Source organism: Nansenia antarctica, assembly GCF_963989245.1.
Source record: "Nansenia antarctica genome assembly, chromosome: 6".
Taxonomy (NCBI): Eukaryota; Metazoa; Chordata; class Actinopteri; order Argentiniformes; family Microstomatidae; genus Nansenia; species Nansenia antarctica.
Window position 1 is genome coordinate 26,922,833 of NC_137676.1, and position 20,293 is coordinate 26,943,125.

Below are 20,293 nucleotides of genomic sequence, written 5' to 3' on the forward strand. Positions count from 1 at the left end.
TGTGCATCCCCAGGAATCGGAGGGTTGAGACTCTCTCCACGCTCTCTCCGTCGATGAGCAGGGGCTGGATCTCGGACTTTTTCCTCCTGAAGTCTACGATGATTTCCTGGGTCTTTGACTTGTTCAGCAGCAGGTTGTTAACCTTGCACAGCTTGCTCAGTTGCTCTACCTCATCCCTGTACGCCGCCTCGTCCCCCCCCGAGATGCATCCCACCACGGTGGTGTCCTCTGCAAACTGTACGATGGAGTTGCTGGGGTGGACGGGGGTGAAGTCGTAGGTGTAGAGGTTGTAGAGGATGGGGCTTAGCACGCAGCCCTGGGGGGACCCAGTGCTGAGTCTGAGGGCTGTGGAGGTGTGGGGGCCCACCCGCACCCTCTGGGGGCGGTCGGTCAGGAATTCCTTGATCCACGCACATATAGAGTGTGATAGACCCAGGTCTAGTAGTTTGGTCACTAGCCTGTCTGGAAGGATGGTGTTGAAGGCGGAGCTGAAGTCCACGAAGAGCAGTCTCGCGTAGCTGTTTCCCCTCTCCAGGTGGGATAGAGTGGCGTGGAGAGTCGTCGCGATGGCGTCCTCTGTGGACCTGTGGGCTCTGTAGGCGAACTGGTATGGATCCAGGTCGGGCGGGACACACCCTCAGCGCCCACAGCATCCCAGGCAGGAAACGAATCCAGGACCTACTTGCTGTGGTGGTATTGATTTCAGTCATATCGCCCAGCCCTACATGGAAATGTTTAGCAACAATTTACCTACAATGTGGAACATGTGAACTAGATTTTCTACCTGGTCATCTCTGAATCAACAGTAGGTCTCTCCATACTGGTACTCTGACCATGTCTCGGACCTTCAGGGATTGCTTGGCTGAACAAAGCCAGGAAATTCTGAGCAGCTTCGGTTGCTGCACGCTGGTCAGGCTGCAATCAGAGTGAATGTGCAGACCATAGGAATTTGATAATACAGAGAAAAGCATAGAATGTTGTTATTAACAATCGATTTCAGTCAGGCACAAGCTGTACAATACTGGAAAACAAGTAATCTTCTATTTCCCACACAACACCCTGGCAAAATGTATGTATGAATTGGAAGAAATGCACCAACGGCCTACCTGCAATGGTGCTCTGCCAGGTTGAGGTGATTGGTTTTCCATTCTGCCATGAAAGTCAGGGTTCCTACAAGTTTCAACAAGTCAAATTTAAGACCTTTTAGACCTTTTTAAATAGAATTCTAGACCTATTCGCGACACCATATGATAGCTTTTTTCGAAACAAACGTGCTGACTAAACGACAGCCAACTCGAAACAAAAGCATGTGCTACGTAGCTTCATTCGCTAATAATCTCTCCCGGGGGCAGCGAATTGGCATTTTTTTGGTTCCAGCTTGATTAATTTCCGCGTAAATAGATGTGGTCGGACTGATTTCCTTGCAGAACAAGCTAATGCAATTTAAGACATTGCACCTAATTTTTTAGAGCTAAAAACTTAAATGTAAGACCTTTTTAGGCCATATAAATCGGATTGCTGGATTTTAGACTAAAGCCCAATGCACACGGCCACGATTTTGTCGCACCGCCGAACATTCGATTATCAATTCTTTGAATTATTTCAATTGGTGTGAATGGAGAATCGAATGTTGTCGTGCGATAAAATCACATTGCACGCCGTGTGCATTGTCTCATTCAAAACAATGGAATCAAATTCGGCGGTGCCCCAAAATCGGGGCCGTTGTAAGGCGATCAACTTCTCCAGAATTGATTGAGTCGTCACATACAAGCGAGTTCGTTTAATCTCAACGAGACGTCCTTGATATAACTTCTTAAGATAAAATGATCCAATCAAATATTAGGCACCACTACTGAACTGTTCATTAAGAGAATATTTATTCAAGCACATCAGCAAGCAATAATAGTTCATTTCCATGGAAAAGTGGTCCCATCTAGTTTCACCTCCGCAGGCCAGTATCAGCTAGCCGTCAATAGGTTAACTGCAGAAGCTTCACCAGACAAGAACTCCCTTTAGCCTTGGTACAGTAACATAGTCCTTTATACATTTGATTTAACATTTGGGCAGGGGAGGCTGGTTCATTAGGTGCAATTGGACAATGCCCCACCAAAGGGAGAAGAGAGAGATTTTTTTTCTATGACTTCTAGACAGTGTTGCTTCTGAATATCATAGTCCAATCAGCTAGTGTTCTGTGGAGTATATCATAGTCCAATCAGCTAGTGTTCTATGGAGTATGTTCCAATCAGCTTCAAGTCCCGCCCCTTTCGGGGCAACTTTCAGTCTACTCGAAGTTGCACTAGGCTGTTCTCGTAGACTTGCATGTAAAATCTATTTTGGTAACTTCAGGCCATTCGGTCAATTGTCTATGGGGTTTTGGGACATGCACAAAGAATCGTACGTGCTTACGTCATGTCCGGCGTAGCTTCGTTCACCTGCTTTACCATCGCTATGGCGGCTAGTAATGTTCTTAACAACTCGGTTGAATCTTTAAAAGAAACACCATTCAGCCGTCGTAGCAACCAGGAGAAATTAACAGTAAAGGAATTAGGACCACCCAGACCAAATTTAATTATAAAGCAAGTTTATACAAAGGCAGGGAAAATTGGAAAATCGTATAACCGAGGATTTACGAGGGGTTGGTATGAGAAGAAAACATGGCTAGCGGGATGTGAGGTAACAAATGCGTTGTTCTGCTTTCCCTGCATGTTATTCCATCCGAGTGCGGACGCATGGACAAGTACAGGTGTCACAGACATGCACCATTTGTCTGAAAAGGCAAAAAAACATGACCTGTCAAAGCTACACATGGCTAGTTGCATGAAGCTTCAAGCATTCGGGAGGGTCGACATTGCCACACAGTTGGATGAGAGCTACAGGGTCGCTGTGCGTCGTCACAACGACGAGGTGAACAAAAACCGACATATTCTCTCCCGTCTGATTGAGTGTGTGAAGTTTTGTGGGGTGTTCGAGGTAGCTTTGCGGGGGAAAAATGAAAATGACTCGGGTTCCGGCAACCCAGGGATTTTTCGTGGACTGGTGGACTTGGTGGCATCGATGGATGAAGTTTTTGAGGAACACTTGAAAACAGCAACAGTCTTCAAGGGAACGTCAAAGACTGTGCAGAACGAGCTGTTGGATTGTATGCTGTCAGTCATCAGGGAACGGATTATGGAGGAAGTGAAGTTAGCCAGATTCGTAGCAATCCAAGCAGATGAGACCACGGATGTTTCTACACAGACTCAGTTGGTGCTTGTGCTGAGATACATAGACAGGAACCATGCTGTCCAAGAACGTTTTTTTGAATTCATCCCCATCTTGAATGCAACGGCCGACTCGATCGCTACTGTACTGCTGGAGAGACTTGGCAGCCTTTTCACTGAAGAAGAGAAAGGTAATGTCGCCCCCTCCCGGTTGTTTCAGTATTAAGAATGGAAAACTATGTTTATTTATTTATTTTGTGTTGTTTCAATATTAAGAATGAAAAAGTATTACTACTGATGATACTGAAATAATTATTATTAGTGTAGCGTTCCAGTACGGGGCCTGTTAACAGCTCCTCCCTTGGTGTTGTGGTTAGCGAGCCGAGGCCGGCGGTTATGCGGGAGATCGGGGTTCGACTCCCGCATGGGGCAAGCTACACTACCAGTTCCTCGTTCGTTACATTATTATTAATTAATTGGATTATAATATAATAGGACTGTAAAGTGTTATAACATATTAGTTATTTGTTCTTTTATTATTTAAATCATGTTCGAAAATAAAATATTCATTCATTCATTCATTCAAGGTAAACTTGTCGCTCAAGCGTATGACGGGGCCAGTGTGATGAGGGGCGAGAGAGCTGGTGTTCAGCAGAAGGTGCGTGAACATTATGGAAATGCCCATTATGTCCACTGTTACGCACACCAATTGAACTTGATTATGCAGCAAGCCACTTCTAACATCCCCGCAGTGAGAGTTTTTTTTTCGGATTTGAGTGGTATTGCCACTTTTTTTTCCCGGTCGCCTAAACGCACGAGCATCCTCGACGAGGTTGTTGCAAGAAGGCTGCCAAGAGCCTCGTCCACAAGATGGAATTTCAACAGCAGAATCGTGAACACTGTATACGAGAACCTGGATGACCTCATAGAGTGTTTCGAAACCATCAGGACCAGCTCCTTTGATAACACCACAGTGCAGGAGGCATCTGGCTTTGTGAGGATGCTGGAGGATGAGAACTTCCGGTTTTTCCTGCATCTCTTCCACGGTATCATGCCTCACGTTGACATGCTGTACCAGAAGCTGCAGAAGAAGGACATTGACGCAGTCTTCATAAAACATTCCGTCCAAAGCTTCACAAGCAGCATGCAGGCCATAAGGTAAGATCAAAAATATAGTTTGTACATTGATACAATTACAACTACAAGACAGCAGATTGTTCAGCTACATTTTCTTATTTGAAATCTTAACACTGTTGGTCTGTCTGCCTTCAGGGACCAAAGCTCATCTCAAGAGCAGCAGCAAGAAGCCACAGGAACCAGAACATCAAGGAGGGTCTTGGGAGAAGAAGAGAAGCAGAGGCTGTCTAAAGAGGTAGGTCCAAGTTTTGAAACACAGTGTTGGAAAATCACCACCAATCAGAGTTACATTCAGGGATGGGATGGTAGCAGTCTTTATTCAGTGTTGTACTTCCAAAGTGCTTATTTCCACATTTTCTTTCACACCCCATACTTTTGACAGATCTGCGACACAATCCTGGCCCACTCCAAAGAAAGGTTTTCTTTCACCAACCACCTTGTGAGTGCCACGCTGCTCCAAGGAGAGATGTTCCAACAGCACTGCCATGCATTCCCTGTTGAGGCTCTGAACACCACTGTCAAGGCATACCCCATGCTGAACCAGGTGAAGCTCAAGACTGAGCTGTCCCTTGTCTATGAGAGTGCTGAGTTCAAGGGCTGCTCTGGTGCACTGGCACTGTACCAGGTTCTACACAGTTACAACCTCCAGGAGACTTTCTCTGAGACTGTAGCTCTGTTGAACATCCTAATTACTACTCCCATGACAACAGCTGAAGCTGAGAGGTGTTTCTCGACCCTTAAGAGAATCAAGAACTTCCTGCGAAACACAATGGGCCAGGAGCGCCTGAATGCACTGGCCATGCTTTCAATGGAGAGGGAACTAGTCAGGAAGATGCCTGATTTTAATGAGAGGGTCATTGATTGTTTTGCTGCTTTGAAAGAGAGACGAGCTAAATTTCAATACAAGTGAGCAGTATGTATGCCGTCCATATTTTGTATTTTGTAGTATGTAAATAGTTTTATCCATCCATTGCACATTATCAGCCCCTGTGCCACTGCCCTTTATCCTGGATTTGCTGCACCTAAAATAAAATATGTGATAACTGAATACCAATGGCTGTGAGAGTCAATTTATTTAAGCCCGCTGATTTAGGTGAATTTACCCTTGAACGTGTCACCTTAACCATCAACGCAACAATTGCCCCCCCTGAGAGATTTGGCAGGAGCCGCCACTGCATTTGGGGCTGGGCTGTCCCTCCCCCCCTATCTGGTAGTTTTTTAATTGTCAGCATAAAATCTGTTGCAGCTGTGAGCAAGTGTTTTAGTTAGTTATGTGGCCTTCAACTCCTCTCTGTGTGGGTGCGAGAGTGTACCGTGTGTTATCTTCTTCTTCTGGCCTCCCTCTGTGTCCCTCTGCGGTCACACCCCCTGTCTGGGGCTCGTTAATCACATATGCACACACAGCTATGTATTTAAGACACAGGTAAGCATATCCACACAGTTATGTTTTTAGGATGTACAGACATTTTTATACAGTTACCTTGGGTATATTCTACGTGCGTTCTAAAGCACTGATTGGCCAGTTATTTGATCATCAAACCCATTCCCTGGGGTCATGACTAGGTCAGTAGGCTATGTTCTTATCAGAATAGCTTGTGAAAACATAACTGTTGAAGTTACACAGTCCTATGACTTAGGATTCGATTAACAAGTTAAAATATAGTATAGAAGAATAGACTTATCATTAATCATTAGTTATGAAAGTATAAAATCAGTACAGAAAAATAGAATATCATAACAGCAGGTGTAAAATGGTTGTTAGCACATAGGTAAAAATAAGTAATTTACAGGCGGTTTGAATCATAAAACGTTCTTTTAGTCAGGAGCTTGTCTTCTTCTTGTCGCTCAAAAACAGAACCTCTCTTTTGGCTAATTGCGAGACCTTCCTATTGTTCTCAACTGACCTCAGTCACATATTATTTAAATGAGCACATAGTACATGATTTATCACTTCTAGTTATTTTAATACAAATTCCCAACACCGTGTGCATTGGGCTTTTTATGACCAGCGCGGGAACCCTGGAAAGTATCAGTATTATCATTGAGGGGAAAATGTCACAATACCTCACAAGCTATCATCAATAATTACATGTCACTACACTAGGTACAGGTGAGGGAAGAAGACTGTAAATTCGCATTTTTATTACTGGAAAGATTGGCGGAGGGGGGAGGAAGCAACAAGGACATTTTATATTTTGAAGTAAACCGAAATGATCGCCGAACAAGCATAATAGATAGATAGATAGATAGATAGACTTTATTTGTCATTGCTACAGTACAGGTACCAAACAACGAAATTTAGGAGGGGAGGCTCCCCTGGTGTTTAGGAAAGGAAAAAGAAACACATTTTAGAAAAAGCATAGATGCATAAAATCACAAGAAGGTAAGGAGCTGGTTTACATCAATAAAGGCTATGTACACAATCCACTGTACTATACTGCACAGATAGTCAACTAGGGTTGTCATATTGCACAAGAAAGTATTTTTTCACATTATTTTAAAGTGTCACAGTTTGCAGGCTTGAAAATGTACATGTTTGTGCCTCAGCACTAGCTGCCATACAATCCGTCCGGACTGTCCTGGGCCCAGAACTTAGGCCTTTTCTGTGTTCAGGGCCTTGACGGCCCTGTGGTAGAAGCTGTTCTTCAGTCTGTTTGTCTTAGCGGCCGGGGTCCTGTACCTCCTGTTCGAGGGCAGCTTGACAAAGTGTTCGTGCCCAGGGTGGGTCGGGTCCTTGGAGATCTTGGAGGCCCTCCTGAGACAGAGTGTTTTGTTCAGCTCCTCCAGAGAGGGGAGGAGGGCGCCGGTGATCTTCTGTGCTGTTCTCACGACTCTCTGTAGCTCGTTTCTCTCCGCTGTTGTGCAGCTGTGGAACCAGTTGGAGATGCCGAGGGTGAGGATGCTCTCCACTGCGCCGTGGTAGAAGGCCACCAGTATCTCCTTCTTGTTGTGTTGTTTCCTGAGGCATCTCAGGGTGTATAGCCGCTGTTGTGCCCTCTTGATGGTGCCTTTAGTGTTGTCCTTCCAGGCCAGGTCATCCCGCATGTTGTGTCCCAGGAATCGGAGCCAACTAACAGATAATAGCTAAAAGCTAGGCTAACAGGCATTGTGGCGATCAGGCAGCAATAACAGACTCGACAGCATTGCTGCGGTCAGTCATCAGGAAAAGTTGATCGATGACCAGAGGATGGTGATGCAGTACGTTCAACAAAAGCAGGTTACATGCACCGGTCCAAACATAAAAACATTAGTGTGAACATACCAGAAATCTGCCAGGAATATGGTGAGAGTATCACTCATGGAATCAATGCTTCTTCTGTGGATTGGCAGGGAAACTTTTGTCTGAAAGGAAGGACTTCCGTTTAAGTGCCCGCCCTAAGCTATCACTCGGATCGACACTGGCCAATAGGGACGTGCGTTACTTCTTTCTGCTGTAGGTCCCGCCCTGACTGTACTCGGAACTGTTTTGCAAATCATGTTTTGCAAATCTCATGTTTTGCAAATCTCATGTTTTGCAAAGCTGTTGTTTTGCAAACAACAGGTTTAGCAAACAAATATTTTAATTTAGCAAAAGAAAGTTGAGCTTTGTAAACAAATGTTTTGGAGTTGAGAACAAAAAAAAATATTTAAAAATGTGCAAATCTATGTTTTTGCTTACGGATCTATGTTTTTGCTTACAAAGTGGATTTTTTTTCTCACAAAATATTTATTTGCTTTTGATTTAATTAGGCTCAAGATTAACTCCATACGCTCCACAGGTATGTTTGTGTCTGAGTGTATTGTGTCAAGTGTTCACTGATTAACTGCACCACTATGTTTAATTAATGTATATATGTGCCTATTAAGGTGTGCCCCATTGTCAGAGATCTTTGTTTTATCCAGTTGGTCAATGTTGTTGTGTTGTTTCTGTCCTGCAGGTGATTGTGCAGAGATAATTGGAGGAAAAGAGGTACACTCCCTACTACATGGCCCTACTGATGAACAGCAAGGGGCAGGCTGTTTGTGCCGGTGTCTTGATCGCTCCCAAATGGGTCCTGACTGCAGCGCACTGCTCTGAGTAAGTCAAACGTGAAGTGAAACGTGTCAAATCTCACCCCAAGTGTCTTAGGTCATGTTCTCACGTGAAAGTCCGAATCAGGACCCGGAGCAAGTGGATGAGTTTGTAACATTGTTGCATAAATTATTTCTCTGATTTGCGTTCTCACAGCCCTTCATGTAAACGAAGTAACATACGCAATAGAAGCAACAGACGTGGTAGTTGATTGGTCCGTGTATCTTTTGTCAGTTCGATATTCCTTTTGAAAACGAAAACGGATTGACTTATCAGCTCGATATTCCTTTTGAAAACGAAGACGGCGTGAGTATAACAGCAGTTGATTTTCTATTTCCAGAACATAAACAAAAACAGAGATGATCACGTGTATGTTTTGTCATTTCAATTTTCCTTTGGAAAACGAAAACGGATTGACTTGTCAGTGACGTAGGTGGGCGTTGACAAAGAGGGGGTTTGTTCGAGGTGTTAACGTTACTTTTGGGTGTTTTGGTGTGGATTAATTTAGCTTTATTTCTGCTATGTAAACTACTTCCTTATGAATAAATACGTTAGATTATACGCTATAGTGTTATATGTATTCATAATAGGGGTGTTTTGGTGTGGATTAATTTAGCTTTATTTCTGCTATGTAAACTACTTCCTTATGAATAAATACGTTAGATTATACGCTATAGTGTTATATGTATTCATAATAGAGGTGTTAACGTTACTTTGGGTGTTTTGGTGTGGATTAATTTAGCTTTAACAAGCACCATGGCTTGGACACAATGATAGCTAGAAACCGTATTAACCTTATGTAGGCAATCTCTCCTCACCAATCTCTCCTCACTACACTGTCTGAGGCCCCATCTATCATAGGGGTTAGACTCCTAACCCTGTCTGCAAGTGGACTCTGAAGGTCCTGTGTAAAGGTGAGACATGGAGAAAGGCATGGACACACACAGGCAAACACACACACACACACACACACACACACACACACACTCACATGATTGCATACACAATGTTTACATTTGTAAAGCACTAATGTCTATTCCATGAAGATAAGAGTCTGAGGAGGGAATCATCATCAATGCTTCTCTCCTCTGCTTGTCTGACAGCTCCCAATAGCAGGTCATGTGGTGCAGAGGATTCAGGTGAAGAACAGTCACAAGCAGAGCTGTAGATCATCAGCAGCAGCCAAGGGAGAGCCTTCTTCTTCCTCCATCTCTCGCAGAGCAGAGCAGAATGGCTACTCTTATTCTCAATAAGTCTTTGAAATAATAATAATAATAATAATTATATAATTAATAATAATAATAATAACAAGCTTTTGAAAGTAATCATGAAGTTCACATCCCACTGGGCAAACCATGTAATATTAAGAATTTCCATCGAGCTGTACTCTCACACCAGATTACTTTTATTTGACTATTACTCACCACAAAAGCATTCATACATCGTTTTTCATTTGAACTCAGCATTTACTTGAATATATGTTGTTTGCAATCTTATTTATTGCAATTTCATCTGTTGTAGTGTGGGAAATGTAGTTCATGTTTAATTCACATTACATGGGACCCCTCACCTTGGTCACAATCACTTTGATTCTCCACCATTGAGATAAAGGAATTCAGAGTATGTATAAACTACCATGGCAATAAACTGATTCTGATTTAAGCTAGTAGGCTGCAGTTTTTCAGACAACCTGCTACACTAGGCTATGGCTAGTGCACTCTTACGCTAAGTAGTGTGTAGTAATGTATGTAAATGTATAATAAATCCACTTTTTTTTTTGCAGAGTAATGTATTTTATTTATTCAGTAGGTGGATGTAATAAACCAGTTAGATTATTTCCTGCTCTGCAGTTACTGGGCTCTCAGAGGAGCCGGATGACCTCCAGCACCTCTGATAGCCCAGTAACTGTAACAATTTTGTCGCTGGTTATGGCAGACCTGCATTTTATGCAGTGCGGGCTTGTTTCCATGGCCTGGTTCACACAGGCCTGGCAGCCAACCAGGCTGCGGCAGCACAATGCCATTGTTGGCACCTGCATCAGACCTGTAACAAGTAAAACAGACAACATAGTACATCTTAGTACATTCAGTCCAACTGACTACTACTGCACACTCTATCACCTGGGCCAACACCAGATAACACTTGAAGAACACCCTGTCAATATGATAGACGATGACAATTGACTCTTGCTTATATGATAACAGCTGACTCTGCACAATGTTCATTCACACTCACACTCACTTCAATGTTATTTAATTGCACTGCCTATATCACACATACAGACACACTGTGATTGGATGGGAAGTAGAACAAGATCAAATTGAGAGACTGCTAGACTACAGATAATAAATCACCAGTTTGGATGTGCACCTTGGACTGGAAACTGGAAAGACGAACTAATTAGTGCTGATCAAAGCAGTGACAAGAATTCCAATTTACCTGTACCTGCACTAGTTTTTGGCAAGAATAAACTTTTGATTTCTATTTATAAGCTGGGCAGATGTGTAGGAGTTTCAACCTTGAAGCCTATTCTAGGCCGGAATTCAAATCTCTTTATCACTTGCACTTTTTGCTTGATAGTACACCTGTTTGATGAAAATGCTCACAGACTCCACTCCCCTGCCCTGCTACAGCACTGCAGTTGGTTGGGATTGATCACCAGACTCCTCCCATTCACCATCAACAGTTTTTGGCTGTTCACTCTATTTTGGAGACCCTCATGACATGCACATGTGTGACTAACCGTGGCAGATGCAGCACTTGAATGCCTCTTTAAGGGCTGCTTCCTGCTGTGGGGCCAATGTATGACGCAGCCCGGCCACCTGCTGGATCCTGTCCAGCACTGCAGGTAGGCAGTCTGCCGCCAGGACCACCTCCTCGATCTTTGCAGACACCCCATCCAGTGCAACCGCCTCCTCGTTCCTCCTGGCTGGCCTTGGTATATAATGGCCCAATGTGAATAATATTAACTACTGTATGCTTTCATCTGCATACAAAAAGTCACTTTCACCATTACAATAAAGAACACATTACAATGGTGGGTGGAGCAACCAAGTACCGTAGTATATTTTTGCTTTTTACTACTGTACAGTGTATTACTACTTGAGTGTTCTTATATCTAGCATGTTTTTTTTAAGTACTACACCAAAGTGGATCCCTTATACCTCTTATTTGACTAAATACTATGTTAGTATGCAACACTCACCCCATCCTCCTCCTCTTAGCTCTGGTGAGCTCCTCATATGTCTCTTTAGGGAGAGCAAAAATCTTTCTTGAGCTCGACCTCCAGAAGTCGATCCCTGCAAAGACATGAGATTTTAAACACATCAGTCATCGATCTGAGTGTACAATACACGTCAAATCATTAGAGGCACGCTGGACAGAGTGGAATGACAATGGCTGGGTTTCCCGATAAAGAACCTTAAGGAACCCTTCTTAAGCTTCCCTTTGCATGGGAGTTATGAAGTACTTTGGAGTTAAGTGCTTCTTAACTCGTTTGGGAAACCCAGCCAATGTCTCTTCAAATCAAGCACTTAACTGGATGGATTCGCACTAATCTTAATTTATCATGAACAGTGTCTTTCATTAAGACATTGGCCTCTATATTCGTACCGGGGCTAAGGGCTAAGTCCTAAAGTTGATGCTAGATTGGATTGTCCAGAGGGATGCTGGGGGGGGGGGACTGCAACACATAGCGGAGCCCCCACCCCCACATCCCTCTGGACGATCCAATCTAGCATCAGCTTTAGGACTTAGCCCCGGTACGAATATAGAGGCCAATGTCTTAATGACAAATAATCATGAAAACAATGTCTTTCAGTAAGATCTGATCCTCAATGTCTTCAACCAAGTCTGCAGCATTCACTAAGACATGTCATCATTCACTCTACACTACACACCACTATGTCACTTTCTGCTGGCAATAGCAAACAAGGCTGTCTGCTCTACCTATTACATAACTTACCTCGCGTAGCCTGACTGTCAACAATCAGGCAGCCCTGGCAGTCAGTGAGGACAATGTCCTCAGTGGTCCCCATGGCTGCCTTTGCTTTTTCGGCCACATGAGTGACCGTTGACTCACTTGGGCCGAATGCGACCTGGATCACATTGTCGGGATAGAGCCGTCCCCCCTCAACAACTCCAGCTAATATTTTTCTGTAGAGTTAACACACACGCACCAAGAAAGTACTTTAAGCCTAACAGCTTCATTACAACTTTTTTCAGACAGTCTAATGTAGCTGAGTGATGGTGCAATAAGTATTGGTGGTACCATCATGATGGCCACTGAAAATTATTCATATTAAAATTGTAACCTATTAGCAAGGCCCACCTAATTGTGTTATTAAAAGCCTTTGTTTGACTTGGACTACTGAAAAAACCTTACCGCATGTATGTTTTGGGAGGTCTTGAGCTTGCAGTCGGAGGGCCAGTGGGTGTTGAGGTAGATGGATATCCAAATCCATAGTGGCCAGGGGAAGGAAAGTGAAGAGTGGAGGTAGAGGGGGGAGTGGAGGGAACAGGAGCAGGACTGAGGTGTGAGGAGGATGGTGGGACGTTGTCCCCCATTACATTGAAGGTACGTCCTCCTGACACACCCAGGGCATAGGAGCAGAAGCGCCCTTCCTCAGGGAAAAGGGTGATCCCCGCTTCATCCACAAGGTGAATACTCTCTGGTGTCAACTGTGTTTAAAAAAACATCTTGGTGAGCTTACTAATTATTAATAATCACCCATCCAACCACTAAATTTAAAATTGCCTGTCTGTCTGTCTAACCCTGACCCTGTCTGTCTGTACCCACTATAGACAGTAGTAATAAGATATAGACAGTAGTAATAAGGTATAGACAGTAATAATAAGATATAGACAGTAGTAATAAGGTAATAATTAGGTAATTAAAGGACAGTAGTAATAAGTAGGGTATGCAGTACCACGCGCTACGAGAAGCTAATACCACGAGCCGATATGGGCTCTACATATATAGGGCAATATGAAGTGAGGCCTATCATCTGTAAAATTTTAGCATCTGGCCTGTAGCTCTAGCATTAATAATCTGCCAAATGTAGGACTACTGTACAAACCTTGAATAGGAACGCAAGGTTCCTGGTGGTGCAGTCAATTTCATTTAATTTGTTTGTCTGGCCAGACTTCTTCACAAACACGTAGCTGATGTCTGACATGCTGACAGGAGACAATGGAACGCGTGTTCCGGCCGGCTGTTTTTATAAGGTCCCGGCTTGAGTGATCTCGTGAGATCTCGGTCCAAGATGCCAATTGGCTACCTAACTTTTTTTTTATTTTACCACCCAAAACGTGCTTCCTACTTCAACAATGTCGAATTTGACGCCCTTTGCTGACATTATTTCAAAGATGTTTGAAAGTGGTTATTCAGATTCTGATATTTCGCGACATCTACAAGTAGAGTGCGGTGTAGAGAGAGGTTCCAGCCGAACCAATATTTTGCGCTTCTGTGCCGAACTCGGCCTGAAAAGAAAGGCGCCAGTGAGAAAGGTCAAACTACAAGGCGCCGTTGCTTCAGCCGTATTTGAGGTAGGCCTAGTCTGTCATCAGAGCTTCCAACTTTTCAAAAAGTTATTTTGTTGACGGGGGGTGGGGGGGGTGCGCTCAACTTATTTTGTTGACGGGGGGGTCGGGGGGGGTGCGCTCAACGCCGGGGGCAGGGGGGGACAATTTTGTCAAAACTGATCAATGAGGCCATTCCCAATCAATGTTTGTCGCCACTCCATCTTTATTACCCCAATTTAAATACAAGCCTTTTTGCTCCACATTCTACAGACAGGTCCAACATATGGCAGAAAAATGATGAAGGGGTACCTGTCTTCAAAAGGAGTAAATGTTGCAGAGTGCCGCGTCGGAAAGGTGTTGAGAGATACCCATCAACCATACAACGAAGCACGTCGTCTAGTAAGTAGGCTATGTACACTAAATAAGTAGATTAATCAATTATACGTATATCATTACTAACATTTTGCTTGTTGTACAGGGTGCCCGTAATTTGAATCCCCAGCTGTATCATGCGGAATACACTGGCCATAAACTGCACTTAGACCAGAACGAAAAGTTGGTGATGTTTGGTGTGACACATGTTTTGGCAGTGGATGGCTATAGCTCCAAGATTGTTGGCCATGCAACCATGCCTGTCAAAAACAATCTTATCATCTATGAAGATGTTTACAGGTAAACACCTACATTTCTGTATAGTAGGCTACTAAAATGCATTTTATTTTAGGCAAAAACAAAAAATGTAAAAATGAAACAGCAATACAGTATAGTGCTGTGTTTGGTGTCATGTAATCCTTTATATGCAACTCTAGTGATTCATGGTGTTTTACAGGCAGGCTGTTGTCACTGAGGGAATGTGGGACACCGTAAGAGTAGACCATGGTAAAGAGTTCTACTTAACCTTGTATATGCAAGAAAAGCTATGCCAACACCGCCACAACACCGAAAGGCCACCATACCGCCAAACCCCGTCCACAAAAGTATGTTTATTTTCATGTTCCGCACATACTTTTCTGATTTCTCTTGTATTTGGTATACTTGTTTCATCAAACAAGTACATGTACAGTATAGATCTTCCTAGACATATATAGAATACTTTATCCCCTGGCTGTGCCCAGTCCATAGTCTATCAACAAGTATACTTGTTTCATCAACAAGTATATCATCAATAAGTATACCGTGATTCATAATCCTTGTTGTTTTAAGTATACCATATGTGATATACTGTAAAGCGGTTCTTAAACCTTTTTGCTTACTTTGTTTTGTCCAATTAATAAAAAAAAATCTTTTGAATTGAATTGTGTAAAAATATGAAATGTATGTGAAACAATGTTTTCTTTCAGAATCACAAAGTAGAAAGGATGTGGCCAGAGGTCAACAACCGGGTTAATTACCCATTGAAACAGGCTCTGGTCAACATGGTGAATGAGGACATCATTGACATGAACGATTCTCTGGTCCAATACTGCATCTCGAACCTCACCTGTCAAGTCAGCAAAATAGGCCTGGATAGAGTTGTCCAGTCATGGAATGCGCATCCAATTCCAGGTGCATTATATTCACACATCACATCAGCATGAGTAACATGTACAGTATAGATCTTCCTAGACATCTATAGAATACTGTATCCCCTAGTTGTGCCCAGTCCATAGTCTATGGAAAAATGAATAGAGTGAATGTTTGGAATGCGATATTATCCTAATCAGTACATACGGTATTGCTCTGCAGGCAAGGGTGTTCCAAATCAGTTGGCAGGAGGAGGATGCCAGAAAAGGATCAATCCTGACCTGCTGCCAAATGGAGAAGGTGCTGCCCAGATGTACCAGCAAGATGTGGGCTCAATACTGAAGCGAGCATCAGTGTTTGGGGCAGAGCCTTTCTCCACAGACGACCAGAGACTGCATGCTGAGGAAGAATTCAGAGAACAGTTTCCCGACATCTCTCTGCTTTTTAACCATACTGTTAATGGAGATTATGCTCCATTTCAGGAGGCTGTACTTAAGCTTATAAGTAGTACAAGGAGATGGGCTTGAAGGGGGAGTGTGTGTGTTTGTGTGTGTTTGTGTGCATGCACAAAACATGACCATGAAACCTGATTGCCTGCCAGGCCTGTGTGAACCAGGCCATGGAAACGAGCCCGCACTTAGGTCTGCCATAATCAGACAAAATTGTTACAGTTACTGGGCTATCAGAGGTGCTGGAGGTCATCCACCTACTGAATAAATAAAATACATTACTCTGTAAAAAAAAAAGTGGATTTATTATACATTTACATACATTACTACACACTACTTAGCGTAAGAGTGCACTAGCCATAGCCTAGTGTAGCAGGTTGTCTGAAAAACTGCAGCCTACTAGCTTAAATCAGAATCAGTTTATTGCCATGGTAGTTTATACATACTCTGAATTCCTTTATCTCAATGGTGGAGAATCAAAGAGATTGTGACCAAGGTGAGGGGTCCCATGTAATGTGAATTAAACATGAACTACATTTCCCACACTACAACAGATGAAATTGCAATAAATAAGATTGCAAACAAAATATATTCAAGTAAATGCTGAGTTCAAATGAAAAACGATGTATGAATGCTTTTGTGGTGAGTAATAGTCAAATAAAAGTAATCTGGTGTGAGAGTACAGCTCGATGGAAATTCTTAATATTACATGGTTTGCCCAGTGGGATGTGAACTTCATGATTACTTTCAAAAGCTTGTTATTATTATTATTATTAATTATATAATTATTATTATTATTATTATTTCAAAGACTTATTGAGAATAAGAGTAGCCATTCTGCTCTGCTCTGCGAGAGATGGAGGAAGAAGAAGGCTCTCCCTTGGCTGCTGCTGATGATCTACAGCTCTGCTTGTGACTGTTCTTCACCTGAATCCTCTGCACCACATGACCTGCTATTGGGAGCTGTCAGACAAGCAGAGGAGAGAAGCATTGATGATGATTCCCTCCTCAGACTCTTATCTTCATGGAATAGACATTAGTGCTTTACAAATGTAAACATTGTGTATGCAATCATGTGAGTGTGTGTGTGTGTGTGTGTGTGTGTGTGTGTGTGTGTGTGTGTGTGTGTGTGTGCCTGTGTGTGTCCATGCCTTTCTCCATGTCTCACCTTTACACAGGACCTTCAGAGTCCACTTGCAGACAGGATTAGGAGTCTAACCCCTATGATAGATGGGGCCTCAGACAGTGTAGTGAGGAGAGATTGGTGGTTGTCTGAAAATATAGACCACACAGAGGCAGACGTTAAGACATTAGAAGGTTCAGCTGGAATGTTATTGACTTGGCATTATTATTATTATTATTATTATTATTATTATTATTATTGTTATTGACTTGGCATATTGAGCCTACATAAGGTTAATACGGTTTCTAGCTATCATTGTTAGTCATTGCGTCCAAGCCATAAAAACACCCAAAGTAACGTTAACACCTCGAACAAACCCTCTCCTTGTCAACGCCCACCCACGTCACTGACAAGTCAATCCGTTTTCGTTTTCAAAAGGAAAATGGAATTGACAAAACATACACGTGATCATCTCTGTTCTTGTTTATGTTCTGGAAATAGAAAATCAACTGCTGTTATACTCACGCCGTCTTCGTTTTCAAAAGGAATATCGAGCTGATAAGTCAATCCGTTTTCGTTTTCAAAAGGAATATCGAACTGACAAAAGATACACGGACCTTGATTGATCAGAAATGTTTAAAATTGCCCGTTCGTCCTTCTCTTATCAAGATCAACACGCATACGCTGTTGTTTTCCTATGGACTGCCTCGAGCAGCGTTCTCATCAAAAGCGAAGCGAAGCAAAGTGATGGATGCGTCGTTTATAACCGGAGTAAAACCACCCTTTTCAAGCGGAGCATCCGACGAGTCTTTGCGGTCCGTGTAAATATTGTCAGTTCGATATTCCTTTTGAAAACGAAAACGGATTGACTTATCAGCTCGATATTCCTTTTGAAAACGAAGACGGCGTGAGTATAACAGCAGTTGATTGTCTATTTCCAGAACATAAACAAGAACAGAGATGATCACGTGTATGTTTTGTCATTTTGATTTTCCTTTTCAAAACGAAAACGGATTGACTTGTCAGTGACGTAGGTGGGCGTTGACAAGGAGGGGGTTTGTTCGAGGTGTTAACGTTACTTTGGGTGTTTTGGTGTGGATTAATTTAGCTTTATTTCTGCTATGTAAACTACTTCCTTATGAATAAATACGTTAGATTATACGCTATAGTGTTATATGTATTCATAATAGAGGTGTTAACGTTACTTTGGGTGTTTTGGTGTGGATTAATTTAGCTTTATTTCTGCTATGTAAACTACTTCCTTATGAATAAATACGTTAGATTATACGCTATAGTGTTATATGTATTCATAATAGAGGTGTTAACGTTACTTTGGGTGTTTTGGTGTGGATTAAAATAAAATACATTACTCTGTAAAAAAAAGTGGATTTATTATACATTTACATACATTACTACACACTACTTAGCGTAAGAGTGCACTAGACATAGCCTAGTGTAGCAGGTTGTCTGAAAAACTGCAGCCTACAAGCTTAAATCAGAATCAGTTTATTGCCATGGTAGTTTATACATACTCTGAATTCCTTTATCTCAATGGTGGAGAATCAAAGAGATTGTGACCAAGGTGAGGGGTCCCATGTAATGTGAATTAAACATGAACTACATTTCCCACACTACAACAGATGAAATTGCAATAAATAAGATTGCAAACAAAATATATTCAAGTAAATGCTGAGTTCAAATGAAAAACGATGTATGAATGCTTTTGTGGTGAGTAATAGTCAAATAAAAGTAATCTGGTGTGAGAGTACAGCTCGATGGACATTCTTAATATTACATGGTTTGCCCAGTGGGATGTGAACTTCATGATTACTTTCAAAGGCTTATTATTATTATTAATTATATTATTATTATTATTATTTCAAAGACTTATTGGGAATAAGAGTAGCCATTCTGCTCTGCTCTGCGAGAGATGGAGGAAGAAGAAGGCTCTCCCTTGGCTGCTGCTGATGATCTACAGCTCTGCTTGTGACTGTTCTTCACCTGAATCCAGCTGAAGGTGTGGTGGTTCACAGGCCCTGCCTCTGCACCACATGACCTGCTATTGGGAGCTGTCAGACAAGCAGAGGAGAGAAGCATTGATGATGATTCCCTCCTCAGACTCTTATCTTCATGGAATAGACATTAGTGCTTTACAAATGTAAACATTGTGTATGCAATCATGTGAGTGTGTGTGTGTGTGTGTGTGTTTGCCTGTGTGTGTCCATGCCTTTCTCCATGTCTCACCTTTACACAGGACCTTCAGAGTCCACTTGCAGACAGGGTTAGGAGTCTAACCCCTATGATAGATGGGGCCTCAGACAGTGTAGTGAGGAGAGATTGGTGGTTGTCTGAAAATATAGACCACACAGAGGCAGACGTTAAGACATTAGAAGGTTCAGCTGGAATGTTATTGACTTGGCATTATTATTATTATTATTATTATTATTATTATTATTATTGTTATTGACTTGGCATATTGAGCCTACATAAGGTTAATACGGTTTCTAGCTATCATTGTTAATCATTGCGTCCAAGCCATGGTGCTTGTTAAAGCTAAATTAATCCATACCAAAACACCCAAAGTAACGTTAACACCTCTATTATGAATACATATAACACTATAGCGTATAATCTAACGTATTTATTCATAAGGAAGTAGTTTACATAGCAGAAATAAAGCTAAATTAATCCACACCAAAACACCCAAAGTAACGTTAACACCTCTATTATGAATACATATAACACTATAGCGTATAATCTAACGTATTTATTCATAAGGAAGTAGTTTACATAGCAGAAATAAAGCTAAATTAATCCACACCAAAACACCCAAAGTAACGTTAACACCTCTATTATGAATACATATAACACTATAGCGTATTGTGATATTCTGACGTGTAGCAAGAATATTATGTATAAATGATGAGACACACACTGGATATCAATTAGACTCTTTAGTTAGTCGACGTGCTCGCATTACAGCATATGCATTGACTGACTCCAGACTCCGCATGACCGGATCTTGACTGTGTATCTAGTCTACCACCAGGTGGCAGTAGGTGGTCTAAACATTACATCACTCCTTTTTTTTATAAATGATTAAGTGCATAACATTTAGCACATACACTGGTTCCTGAACTAAAACATGGCTCTCAACAAAGTAGCAAATCAAAATACATTCTTTGTGCTATTTTAATCAGTCTATTGTTCTCAGATTTATATAGATGTATAACATTCAAACAGTGCATTAACTTGGAACATTGTTAACTCAGAAGAACATGTTAACAGTCCTTTGGTACTCCTGCTC

General features: G+C 42.1%; 1 protein-coding gene across 1 annotated transcript; it reads left to right on the plus strand.

Annotated features, from left to right (window-relative positions):
* Nucleotides 1–12,775: 12,775 nt before the first annotated feature.
* On the plus strand, nucleotides 12,776–16,025 carry LOC308160403 (uncharacterized protein; the record flags this gene model as incomplete). The annotated part of the gene is made up of 8 exons (XM_080534317.1): nucleotides 12,776–12,829; nucleotides 12,988–13,047; nucleotides 14,182–14,310; nucleotides 14,390–14,583; nucleotides 14,741–14,888; nucleotides 15,252–15,456; nucleotides 15,637–15,835; nucleotides 16,016–16,025. 8 exons carry the CDS (start codon nucleotides 12,776–12,778, stop codon nucleotides 16,023–16,025), a joined length of 999 nt encoding a protein of 332 aa, XP_080390443.1.
* Between the last annotated feature and the right edge of the window lie 4,268 nt (nucleotides 16,026–20,293).